The following is a 13,581-nucleotide window of genomic DNA, read 5'->3' as shown; positions in this document are numbered from 1 at the left end:
GACCTAGGCTTCCAATGGCCCTGTGGACCAACTCCCTAGGCTGGGGACCCTGACCTGGCGCCCATCCCTTCACCAGAGGGGCCCGGGCAAGTGGGCACAATAAGCCTGGAGAGCAGGGTTGCGCTGGGACGGGGCCACATCCCCGTCAAAGGAGCCCACATCTGAACGGCCCAGTGCTCACCTGCCTTTGTCCTTGAGCCTGGACTAGAGCGGCCCCTAACATGGGGAACAGACTTCCCAGCTCACCACAGTGTGACACCCAACACCTCACGGAGAACAGCACGCCCTGCGCTTCTCTCCGGCACACAGTGATGGCCGGGGGGGGGGGGGGTCTAAACAAGCGCCCGCCTTCTCCTGCAGTGGTGCCAGGAAAGACAGGCCAACCCCAGACCCGCAATGACACCCCTCTGGGACCCTCCTCCACATCTCCTCACAGTTTAGGATGCAAGCCTGCCTCCCCTGGAGCTGCAGCCCTAAGCCAACCACTGCCAGTGGAACGCAAGTCGTAGGCCAAATTCTTAAGACTTTCTTAAGACTTCTCCCGAGCCAGGTGTGGTGGCGCAAGGTTGTAATCCCCGCACTTGGGAGGCTGAGACAGGAGGATCGCACAGGTTCAAAGCCAGCCTTGGCTACTTAGTGAGACCCTGTTTCCAAATAAAATATAAAATAAGTCTGGGAGAATAGCCAGGAGGTAGAAAAGCCCCTGGGTTCCACCCTCAGTACCACATAAAAAGAAAAAAGTCGTCTCCCAACTAGTGTATGTGAGGCTTTACACAAAAGAATGGCGACGCTTGGGGCCTGCCTTCAGACCCCATCCACCACACCAGGGCTGGCAGATGGAGGCTGTGTCCCATTAGTTACGCATCTCTCCCAGTGAGCTCGGAGTCCTAGTCCAAAGGGCCCCTTGCACTCTGTTGAAATCGTAAGATTCGTGGTACAAACTCTGTGGCTTGGATCCCATCCAAGCCTGTACAAAATGACGTAAAAAGAAAGAAGTCTTTAAGAGAAACTGAACTCTCTGGATTGCCAAGTTTTCAGAAACTACTTTTAAGAAAAACCCATCTGACTCCTCCCGTTCTACGTGATTAAACATAAAAAGCGAACGGACGAGAAGGAAGCGACCGTGACAACGCTTCCTGAAAAGGCTGGAGCAGCCCTCCTGACCGGAACAAGCCCCACGCCAAGGGAGGGAAGCGCGGCCGGGTCCTGGAGGTTACCACAGACCTGCTCAACGCCCCCAGCCAGCACAGCACGAGAGGCCAGGGCTGCAGCATTCGGCTACATGCTGCCCAGCTGACTCTCCTCTGGGCTTAGCCAAAAGGAAGTCAGCTACGAGGGACCAATGAGCTGGAATGTAACACACAATACACCAGGGTGGCCAAGTATACCAGGCACACCTAAGTGCCAGGAGAACCGATCACACAGCGTGGTACTCCAGAGGGCGCCGCAGCCTGACTCCTTGAGGTGACTGGTGTGCACCAATCGGAACCCGCTTTTCACAAGGGGATTACCTATCAGAACATCTTAATCCCAGGCTGTCTCCTGTCTGCCTAGTCGCCCGCACATCGCCTGCTATGTGTGCTCAGGGATATTCGCAATAATCCTCCTCAGTACCACCAAAAACAAATAAATAACCCTAACTTAATAAAGTTACAACTGGCAAAGTTAGCCAGCTGCAAATCTTACTCTAATTCCGAGCAAGATGAAATTTGAATTATTTGGGAAAATTATGTTTTGATTCCAAATTATCCCCTCCCATCCATCTACTGCTATAAATAAACTAGGCACGGGCCACTCTGAACTGTAAAGAGAAGGAAGACTGGGTCCTGAGAAAGCTCAAAGGAAAGTAATTTCTGAAGACCTGACGGAAATATAAGTTGAACAACTGACCAGCCATTACAATGAAAGAAAGTCTGTCTGCCGGTTACCTATCTCCCTCTTATAACTCAGCGAGTTAGGAACTCCTACCCCCTCCAACACAAACACACACACACACACATACACACACACACACACACACACACACACACACACGAGAAAACGGAACCTAGATTTTATAATAGAGACTTTCTTAGCAGGCAAGTACATGCACGTGCCGTAATCTCAGTGCTTGGGGAACTAGAGACAGGAATGGGTGTGTAGGGCTGGGTGTGTGGATCCAATCACACCCCGTCAGGTTCACTCTGCAGTACTTGCACATACAGCTCAAACCAGAGTTTAAAAGAAAGAAAATGTTGGCCACAGAGAAAACACTTCCACGTATGGCAGGCAAGGTCGAGGTGAGGAGCTAAGGCCTCTTACACACTGCCCAGCTGGTCTCATCGCTCCAAATACGGAGTCCATTCTGTGTAGCCAATGGTTCCAACAAGCTCCTCTGTCTCCCTCTCCTGAGTTCCCGTTATCCCTCGACCCACTCAACAGCTCCACCTGTGGAGCCTCCAATGACCTCGTCATCCCCAAGCCAGTCCTTTTCCTTACTGTTTCAGGGAGGTGCCGCCATCTACACAGTCACTAAAGCAGGAACCTGAGCCCTCCTCAGCACCCCGCAGCCCAAGCTGTGCTGACTACAACCCAGCCCTCTCGTCTCCTGGCTTCACGGGGCGCTGCCCTCTCAGGACTGGGCCATTCGCAAAAGAAATTGTACGTGGCCCCTAGAAGCTGCCCTCCGCGCTCTGGGCCAGAGGACTGGCCTGCTCCCCACCCTGGCCCTAGCAGTGGTTCCAGTACCTGCCTGCCCCCGCTGCCCTCCCCACCCCGCCTACCTACGCCTACTCCTCCAAGGAGCTCTGAATTACACCGCGGGGAGGCCTTCCGTGACGGCCACGAGCCTCTCCACTTTCCTGTGACTGTCCAGGACCTGGGCATCCTGAAGCAGGGCTGTCGCTACCTCTGCTTCCCCAGCTCCCAGCACGGCAGTGCTCCCAACACGATGAATCAATGAATTATCCAGTGCCCCTAATGACAGTGAGTCAGACGCTGGCTTAAGAGGAAGCAACAGTATTTCAGGATCACTAATTAGAAATGATCTGAAGGAGAGTTCTCGGTCTCTCCGGCCCTCTGTAAGCCTGAAAGGAAACCACAGCCGTAAAAGAACCGTTTCTCCTGCTCGCCACAAGGATTCACCAGCCCCCACAGCTGAGTCAGAATGGCAAGCTGAGAGCTAAAATAACGTACGCTCATGACTACACAGAACTATTATCAATGAATCAGTGATCTGCGAGTTACAAGAAGCCACGCCATTCAGGGAATGAGGAATTGGGAGGTGTGGCACAGCAACGGAGAAGAAATGAAAGTCAGCAGCCAACAGAGGGTGAACGGCCACCACAGACATGAGTAACACCGAGGCCACCGGCCGAGATCCGACGGCAGCTCAGGGGCCAGGCTCACTCAGCACTGGGCAAAGCTTTATCATCAGCCCTCCCAGGGCAGTACTTCCAAGAATTAGAACACAAAAACTTCTGACTTAATGCCCAAGAAACTGACTTACTGGTTGATCTGTTGATTTCAGACATACAACACACACACAGACACACACACAGAGCCAAAAGAAGTATTTTTTTGCCTTTTCTTTTTTTGGCCAGATGTGGTGATACATGCCTGTAATCCCAGCTACTCAAGGGGCTAAGGCAGGAGGACAGCAAGTTCAAGGCCAGAGTGGAAACTATGCCAAACAGTGTCTGAAAACAAAAGACAAAGAAGACTAAGGACGTAGCTCAGTGGCAGAGCACCCCTAGGTTCAATTCCCCATACCAAAGAAAGATTCTTTATAAAAAGAATTTGTGGAGAATCTCCCCGCCGCCGCACTCGCACCTCGCGCTCCAGCCTCCGGGGCTCCTTCCATCCCTTCAGCCCGCAACCAGCGCAGAGAAAGAATGACACATTTTCTGCCCCGTACGTACCTGTGAGGTGAGCAAAAAGGTCTTAAAATCAGTTTTAACCATGAGGGAAATCATGCACATCCAAGCCGGTCAGCGTGGCCACCAGATCGGTGCCACGCTCTGGGAGTGACCAGTGGTGAACACGGCATCAACCCACCGGCACTTGCCACGGGGACAGCGGCCTACAGCTGGATCGCATCTCCATGTACAATGAAGCCACAGGTGGCAAATATGTTCCTCGTGCCATCTTGGTGGATCTAGAACCTGGCACCATGGATTCTGTCTGCTCCGGTCCTTTTGGCCAGATCTTCAGGCCAGATAACTTTGTTTCTGGTCAGTCTGGGGCAGGGAACAACTGGGCCAAGGGCCACTACACGGAGGGGGCCGAGCTGGTGGACTCGGTCCTGGACGTGGTGCGGAAGGAGGCTGAGAGCTGTGACTGCCTGCAGGGCTTCCAGCTGACCCACTCGCTGGGCGGCGGCACAGGCTCGGGCATGGGCACCCTGCTCATCAGCAAGATCCGTGAGGAGTATCCTGACCGCATCATGAACACCTTCAGCGTGGTGCCCTCGCCCAAGGTGTCCGACACCGTGGTGGAGCCCTACAACGCCACCCTGTCCGTCCATCAGTTGGTAGAAAACACCGATGACCTACTGCATCGACAACGAGGCCCTGTATGACATCTGCTTCCGCACCCTCAAGCTGACCACGCCTACCTACGGGGACCTCAACCACCTGGTCTTGGCCACCATGAGCAGGGTCACCACCTGCCTGCGCTTCCCTGGCCAGCTCAATGCCGACCTCCGCAAGCTGGCCGTCAACATGGTGCCCTTCCCACGTCTGCACTTCTTCATGCCCGGCTTTGCCCCTCTTACTAGCCGTGGAAGCCAGCAGTATCGGGCCCCGACCGTGCCCAAACTCACCCAGCAGGTCTTCGATGCCAAGAACTTGATGGCCGCCTGTGACCCCCGCCACGGCCGCTACCTCACCGTGGCCACCGTCTTCCGCGGACGGATGTCCATGAAGGAGGTGGACGAGCAGATGCTGGCCGTGCAGAACAAGAACAGCAGCTACTTCGTGGAGTGGATCCCCAACAACGTGAAGACGGCCGTGTGCGACATCCCGCCCCGCGGCCTCAAGATGGCCGTCACCTTCATCGGCAACCTTCATCACGGCCATCCAGGAGCTGTTCAAGCGCATCTCGGAGCAGCTCACCACCATGTTCCGGCACAAGGCCTTCCTGCACTGGTACACGGGCGAGGGCATGGACGAGATGGAGTTCACCGAGGCCGAGAGCAACATGAACGACCTGGTGTCCGAGTCCCAGCAGTACCAGGACGCCACCGCGGAAGAGGAGGAGGATTTCGGTGAGGAAGCTAAAGAGGAGGCCCAAGGCGCAGCCCCAGCGCCTCTGGCTTCTCCGTTCCCTCCGCCTTGGTCGGCTGCCCCTTCTCTCCTTATGAATTCCTGTTTGCTGCCTCTGTCTTCATTTTTGTTTTTCCTCTTGGGGGAGTGTAGAATGGTGCCTGGCACATAGTATGCCCTCAATAAATATTTCTTTGTTGAATGTCTCCTCTTCCCAGAGTCTGGCAAGACCTAGATTTCTGCCCTTCTGGGTTACCTTGTAGGCCCTTCTCTTACCTGTCCAGTTAATACTGCCTTCTGTTTTCAAGATGATTCTCCCAGAAGCTAGGCCTCATCCCGCTCCCATTTAGAGCCAGTCAGGTGCTGCAGATCCAGACAATGGCTACCGTCCTACACCCAAGTAGTACACACCAGAAGACAAGAGAAGTCACAGGAGGGTGGGGCGGGGGTTTTTTCCATTCTAGGACAGCCTGAAAGAGGGGAACCCAGGCTTTTCAAGTCAGTTCCACGCTCCAGCTTCAGGAGCGAAGTTAACAGCATTATCTGCCTTTGCCAGGGGGCTGTCCTAGTCCCCCTCCCTTGGGGGAGGGGTCTCCCCACTTTGTCAGGTAGGACCCTTTCCCTGCTCACCCTCCCTCACAGGTACATTCCTTCCTTCCTCTAATGGAAGGGAATTAACAGGGGTAGGGCCAGCCGCAGTCTCTGAGCTTTCAGAAATGGCCTCCCCACCCCTCCTCCCCAAAATGGAGTAGCATCCCTGACTTGGAGGCGTGCACTGCCACCGAAGCCCTTAGGTCACACTGCAAAGGAGAGGCAGGGAGACACCCTCTCTGTCTCTTTGGTGATGTCTCTTTTGGCAATTGCGTTTTCTTTTCTACTCTTTTGATTTTGACCTATCCTACACTTCAGATTTCTATTTTGTGTTGAACTTGCTGCTTTTTTTCATACTGAAAAGATGACATTGCCCCACAAGCCAAAAATAAATGGGAATTGGAAAAGATAAAATAAAAAAAAAAAAAAAGAATTTGTGAACCCGGATGCGGTGCTTGTAATGCCAGTACTTGGGAGGCTAAGACAGGAGGATCGCAGGTTCGGGGCCAGCCTCAGCTACTTAGAGAGGCCCTCTGCAACTTACTGAGACCCTGTTTCAAAATAAAAGAAAAAAGCAGGGCATGGTGTCACATGCTTGTAATCCCTGCACTTGGGAGGTGGAGACAGGAGGATCATGCAGGTTTGAAGCCAGACGCACTGGCTTAAGAGACCCTGTTTTTCCAAATAAAAAAGTCTAAAATGGGTCTGGGAGTGTAGCCCGGAGGTAGAAGGGTTTCCAGGAACCCCAGTACCACAAAAAAAAAAAAAAAAAAAAAAAAAAAAAAGGAAAGGAAAAAAATAGGGCTGGGAGCCAAGTGTGATGATGCATGCTTGTAATCCCAGCATTTGGGAGGCTGAGACCAGAGGATCAGGGTTTGCGGACAACCTCAGCTACTTAGTGAGGCCCTTTGCAACTCAGTGAAACCCTGTTTCAAAATAAAGACTAAAAAATAGAGCTGGGGGTATAGCTCGGAGGCAGAATGCCCCTGAGTTCCATCCCCAATACACACACACACACACACACACACACACACACACACACTGCTAAGGGTGTAGCTCAGAGATAGAATCCAGTATTACTAGAATCCAGTATTATTATTAAAAAATAATAATAATAAAATAAAATAAAAGGAATCTGTGGCTGGGTGTGGTAGCACATCCCTGTAATCCTAATACTTGGGCAGCTGAGACAGAAGGATCACAGGTTTGCTGCCAGCCTCAGCTACTTAGTAAGACTTTAGTTCCAAACTAAAAAGCAAAATAGGGCTGGAGGTGTAGCTCTGAGGTCAAATGCCCCTGGGTTCAATCTCCAGTAACACACACACACACACACACACACACACACACACACCACACAAATTTGTGGAAGTCTTGCACTGTGGTGCACATTTGTAATCCTAGTACTTGGAAGACTGACACAGGAGAATCACAGGTTCGAGTCCAGCCTAGGCAACTTAGCAAAGCCCTCCACAACTCAGTGAGATTGTGTTTCAAAATAAAAAATAAAATAGGGCTGGGGGTGTACAATACCTTAGAGGTTCAACACCCAGTACCCCACACACACAAAGAATTTGTGGAGATGTTCCCAACATCCTTGAGTAATCAATATTCCAAGGATAAACAATGATTAATAAATTTTTTATAGTTTAAACACACAGAAAGAAGTAAAGTGGCCTAACCATCTTGTCTTTGAAGGCAGAACATTTTTCTAACCCTTAAACCAAATTCCTCAGTGGTCTGATGCCAGAAGGCAGACATCATCTGATTTTACTACCCACAGGGAATGAAAAAGTCTTTTGTAGATGGGTATGGTGGTGCAGGCTTGTAATCCCAGTAATTAGGAGGCTGAGACAGAGGGACAGCAAGTTGGAGGCCAGTCTCAGCTAATTAGTGAGGCCCTCTGCCACTTAGTGAGACCCTGTTTCAAAATAAAGAGTAAAAAAAACTGGGCCTGGGGGTGTAATTCGGAGGCAGAATGCCCTGGGTTCTATTTCCAGTTCTGCAAAAAAAAAAAAGAAGAAAAAGAAAGAAGGAAAAGGTCTTTTGCTAGCTGAGCATGGTGACGCAAGCTTGTAATTCCAGTACAAGCATGGAATTGGGAGGCTGAGAGGAGGATCGCAAGTTCAAGGTCAGCCTCACCTACTTAGTGAAGTCCTTCAAAACTTAGTGAGACCCTGTTTCAAAATAAAGAATAAAAGTAGGGCTGGGAGCCGGGCGTGGTGGCACACGCTTGTAATCCCAGCATTTAGGATGCTGAGAACGGAGGATCGCAGTTCGCGGACAGCCTCAGCTATCTAGTGAGGCCCTCCACAACTCAGTAAGACCCTGTTTCAAAATAAAGAATAAAAAATTGGGCAGGGGGTATAGTTCAGAGGTTAAATGCCTCTGGGTTCCATCCCCAGACCCGCCCCAAAAAAAAAAAAAAAAAATAGGGCTGGGGGTGGAGCTCAGAAGTAGAATGCCCATGGGTTCAATCTCCAATACCACACAAAAAAAAAAGAAAAGAAAAAGAAAAAGGTATTTGCTAAGCATCAATTACAGAAAATGGAAAGGCCACCTCTTCAACAACCTCCAAACACCAACACAGCCCCCCATTAACCAATGTGAAACTTGAGCCTTTCTGATGAGTAGGCTTCCAAGAGTGCCTGCCTCAATTCTACCACCTAAAAGTTCCCCTAATCAAACCTGGATTTCTACTGAAAATCTTCCAGTGTTCCTATGAACAAGCTCTTTCCATACTTAGAATTAGAGCATATAACTGAACCCAGACCTCTACACTAAAGACCAGGTGGTCAAATCTCACCCAAGAGGCATAAGCATAAAATCTCTTAAGATAATGCAACATCTTCTCAAGGATGCAGTTCCGAGATCTTAATGATCAGATGTAAGGGCCAAAGGTTTCTATTCTAAGAAAACTATGCGCACACAAGAGAATTCCCTCCCCCACCCCCTTTTAAAATTAGCAATAGCAGCAAGACTCTTAGGGTCAGCAAATGTTGACTTTTTCATAGACTACTGCCTGAACAAACTGCTTCAAGCTTCCTTCCCCCTTTACATAACTCACTTCAGTATTTTCCCAGAACACGGGCCCTTAGAAACAAGCGTAAAAAGGTTTTCGAGTGGTTCCCGAAGTTTCCAGGCCCGAGTGTTACTGACTCAGGATTGCTTAACCAACAGCCCTCTCGGGCAGGATGTGAGACACGCTGCTGCTATCAGGGCTGGCTGATTCACTCCCGCCAAGTCAACGCAGAGCCAGGATTACTTAAGGAAAAGACTCCTCGGAACCCACCCCGTATCTCCAGCTACCCTCCATCACTCACATCCCGGCCCTAGCTGGGATAAGCACTTAACCCCAGGGACTCCAGACAAGTTCCCGAACGCGCACCCGGCCCTTCCTTAGAGCGCAAGTGGGCAGTGGCCGGCGCTGGACACCGGCACGGAGGGGAGGGCGGCGGCGGCCTCGGGTCCCACCGCCCGGGTCCTCCCACCTCCCCGGGGCCCGCTCCGCGGCCGCCTCTCACCTCCTGCGCCGGCGGTCCCTGTTCCTGCCCAGGCGATCAGACAAGCGCCCCAGGAGCGCGGCCAGCCCGGGCCGGCCAGGCAGGAGGCCCAGCAGCCGCCTCCAGAACACCGGCCCCGCCGCCGCCGCCGCCATGGAGACTCGACGCTTCCGCTTCCGGCGCGCGAGAACTTTATTGACAATGCGCGCGCGGAAACGACGAGAGCGCATGCGCGGAGGCCGGACGCGGCGAGCGCGCATGCGCAGAGGTCGCCACGGCGAGGGCGCAGGCGCAGAGGCCGGCCACGGCGAGGGCGCAGGCGCAGAGGCCGGCCGGGCGGAGAGCGGCGAGCAGCGCGGGCTCACTGTGGGTTCCCAGGGCGCTGCGGGCGGGTGGTGGGACGGGGAGGCGGTGGCAGCCGCAGGCGTGGCAGGCGGCCCCCATTCTTGCGCAAGCTACTCCGGTGATGGATGACAGATGAGTGGCCGCCTTGCTACAGGACCAGTATCTATTTCAGTCTGGACCCGATGGTGTGTTCGCTTCGTGCAGCCCCCTAGGTGTTAGATTTGTACAAATCTTTTCTACATTTTATTTTATTTTGGTGCTGAACTATGAACCCAGGATCATTCTACCTCCCAGCTACACCCCAGCCCTTTTTAAATTTTTATTTATTTATCTATTTGTTGTGGTACTGGCAATTGAACTCAGGGTGTTCTATTTTTGAGCTACACCCCAGCCCTGTTTTTTTTTTTATTCTTAATTGTGAAACAGGTTCTTACTAAGTTGCGGAAGGTATCACTAAGTAGTGGAGGCTGGCCACAAATCTGCTATCCTCCTATCTCATCCTCCCAAGTACTGAAATTACAAGCATGTGCCACCACTCCCAGCTTTATTTTATTTATTTGTTTGTTTATTTATTTATTTACTTACTTATTGTGCTACTGGGGACGGAATCCAGGGGCTTTTTACCTCCAGGCTACACTCCCAGACCTATTTTTTATTTTATTTGGAAACAAGGTCTCACTAAGTTGCTGACAGCCTCACTAAGTAGCTGAAGCTGGCTTTGAACCTCCCTGATCCTCGTGTCTCAGCCTCACAAGTACTGGGATTACAAGTATGTGCTACAACCAAGAGCTTTATTTATTTATTTATTTATTTATTTATTTATTTATTTTTGCGGTACTGGGGATGGAACCCAGGGGAATTTGACCTCCGAGCCATACCCCCAGCCCTATTTTTTATTCTTTATTTTGAAATAGGGTCTCATTGAGTTGCAAAGGGCCTCACTAGGTAGGTGAGGCTTTCTGCAAACAGAGATCCTCCTGTCTCAGCCTCCCAAATGCTGGGATTACAAGCATGCGCCACCACGCCTGGCATTTATTTTTTATATTATTTTATTTTATTGTGGCACCAGGGATTGAACCCAAGTGCATTTTACTTCTGAGCTACACCCCCAGTCCTATTTTATTTTTTTATTTGGAAACAGGGTCTCAATAAGTTGAAGAATAAGCCAGGCGTGATGGTGCACGCTTGTAATCCCAGCATTCAGGAGGCTGAGACAGGAGGATCTCGGTTTGCAGACAGCCTCAGCTACTTAGTGAGGCCCTCTGCAACTTAGTGAGACCCTGTTTCCAAATAAAATATAAAATAGGTCTGGGGATGTAGCCTGGAGGTAGAAGGCCTCTAGGTTCCCTCCCCAGTACCACACACACACACAAAAAAAAAAAAAAAAAAAACCGTAAAAAGTGCTGGTGGTGTAAGCTTAGAGATAGAACAACCCTTGTACCACAAAAACACACACATATACAAACATAAAAACAGTCTTCCTAAATTGCTAAGGCTGTCCTGGAACCTGTGACCCTCCTTGTCTCAGCCCAAGTATTGGGATTACTGGTGTATACCACCACGCCCCCACCCTGAGAACACTTTTCAACTAATTTTAAAAAAGATGGGTAGGTGTGGTGGTGTATACCTGTAATCCCAAAGACTAGCAAGGCCAAGGTAGGAGGGTCACAATTTCAAGGCCAGTCTGTACAATTTAAAACTGTCTCAAAAGGGCTGAGGATTTAGCACACTGGCAAACAGCCCCTGGGTTTAATCCCCAGGACTGCAAAAAAAAAAAAAAAAGTAAATTACTTGAAAGCCTGGTGTGGTGGCGCACACTTGTAATCTCCGCACTTGGGAGGCTGAGACAGGAGGATCACACAAGTTTGAAGCCAGCCTCAGCTACTTAGTGAGGCTCTCAACAACTTAGTGAGACCCTGTTTCCAAATAAAATATAAAATAGGTGTGGGAGTGTAGCCCGGAGGTAAAAAGCCCCTGGGTTCCACCCCCAGCACCACACACAAAAAAAGTAAATTGCTTAGTAATAACAGATAAACCAGGTGTGGTGGCACATGCCTATAATCCCAGGATTCAGAAGGCTGACAGGAGGACCATGGGTATGAAGCTAGTCTCAGCAACTTAATGAAACCCTATTGCAAAATTAAATAGGGCTGGGGGCGTAGCTCAGTGGGAGAATAATAATAGTAAATAAATAAAAAGGATGAGACTGGGCTGTAGCTCAGTGGAGGCAGCTTGCCTAGCACGCACAAGGTCCTGAGTTCAAACCCCAACAGAATATCAACAGAAAGAAAAACTTTGCAGGAGAAATGAACCCTACTCTACAACCCTGACCAGCCCACACAGGCTGGGACTTGGAAACTGGAAAAGCTATAAAATATAATCATATCCTACTTATCGCGGGGGTGTGGGGAGGTTAAAATGATATACGGTCATGCTGAAAACAACATTCTAAATTCCACTTCCGCCAAATAACCCAAGGAAATTAGTTACACATTGCCACAAGAATGTTTATCTCAGCAGGATTTTTTTTTTCATGATAGCAAAATCTTGAAAACAGTCAGCCCTGGGGGAGCTGGGTAAATAAATGGTGGTACCTCCATAAAAATCATGTTCAAGGAGAATATTTAGCGACATTATGTGAAAAAAAAATGACCAAAGAGTAGTATGAAAACTACCTTGCTTTGTTAAAAATTGAGAAAGAGGCTACAGGCAAGCTGAGATACACCAAAATGTTATGTTCGTTATTGTATATTAGGAAGTTTCCATTTTTTTTTACAATCAATGAATATTTCAGATTGTTTAAATGTTTCTGTTAAGTTTATATGGTTTTACAAATACTTGGTAGTATTTGAATCAACTCTTCTAAGTTAGAAACGGTGAATCATCACCGGGCATGGTGGCACACACCTGTAATCCCAGTGCTTGGGAGGTTGAGACAAGAGGATTGCAGGTTCAAGGCCAGCCTCAGCAACTTAGCAAGACCCACAATGATTTTTTTTTTCCAGTACTGGGGATGGAAGCCAGGGGCATTCTACCTCCGAGCTATGCCCCCAGCCCTATTTTTTATTCTTTAATTTTGAAATAGGGTCTCACTAAGTTGGGGAGGGCCTAAATAGTTGAGGCTGTCCGCAAACCGCGATCCTCTGATCTCAGCCTTCCAAATGCTGGGATTACACGCGTGGACCAGCAGACCCGCAATGACTTAGCAAAACCCTGTTTCAAATTTAAAAAAAAAAAAAAAAAGCTGGGGATGTGGTTCCAGGGGTAGGACACTCCTAGCTTCAATTCCCAGTGTGTGTGTGTGTGTGTGTGTGTGTGCGCGCACACACACACACACTAAAAAAGGTGAATTATCAACCAAATGCAGTGGTGCACAACTGTAACCCCAGTGACTCAGGAGGCTGAAGCAGGAGGACCTCAAAACCAGCCTGGGCAACTTAGCAAGACCTATCTTGAAATCAGAACTAGAGAGGACTGGGTGTGCAGCACAGTGGTTGAGGGCTTGCCCTGCATGCTTGAGGCTCTGGGTTCAATTTCCTAGTACTATAAGAAAAGAAAGAAAGGGCAACTCATCTGGTTTTCCAATTTTCATTAGCTAGGATGAGTCTGTAGTTTTGTTTTTGTTTTCGGTACTGGGGATGGAACCCAGGGGCATTCTACCTCCAAGCTGCACCCACAGCCCTATTTTTTATTATTTATTTTGAAACAGGGTCTCACTGAGTTACAAAGGGCTCACTAAGTAGCTGAGGCTGTCCTCGAACCACAATCCTCCTGTCTCAGCCTCCCAAATGCTGGGATTGCAAGCGTGCGCCCCCACGCTGGCTTCCTGGCTTCCTTTGGCTTGTGGTTCTTTGCCATGTGAGGTATGGAGACAAACTACCCTAGTACCGTCTCACTGGGAA

At 49.9% G+C, this 13,581-nt stretch overlaps 1 protein-coding gene and 1 pseudogene across 2 annotated transcripts in view; one reads left to right on the top strand and one right to left on the bottom strand.

The window, feature by feature from the left end:
- Nucleotides 1-9,489, bottom strand: part of PGS1 (phosphatidylglycerophosphate synthase 1) — a gene marked incomplete at both ends in the record, with an annotated part of 37,534 nt that extends 28,045 nt beyond the window's left edge. Inside the window, one exon of the mRNA XM_080713752.1 lies at nt 9,356-9,489. Coding sequence (XP_080569878.1) covers nt 9,356-9,489 — 134 coding nt within the window. The remainder of the gene's footprint in view (nt 1-9,355) is intronic.
- Nucleotides 3,940-5,907, top strand: LOC308275008 (tubulin beta-5 chain-like; annotated as a pseudogene). The gene is made up of 2 exons: nt 3,940-5,315; nt 5,886-5,907. The product of its transcript is annotated as a tubulin beta-5 chain-like (transcript).
- Nucleotides 9,490-13,581: the final 4,092 nt, after the last annotated feature.

This window comes from Muscardinus avellanarius, assembly GCF_963383645.1.
Source record: "Muscardinus avellanarius genome assembly, chromosome: 16".
Lineage (NCBI taxonomy): Eukaryota > Metazoa > Chordata > Mammalia > Rodentia > Gliridae > Muscardinus > Muscardinus avellanarius.
The sequence above is the reverse complement of the archived record's forward strand: the minus strand, read 5'-3'. Positions and strand labels throughout refer to the sequence as shown.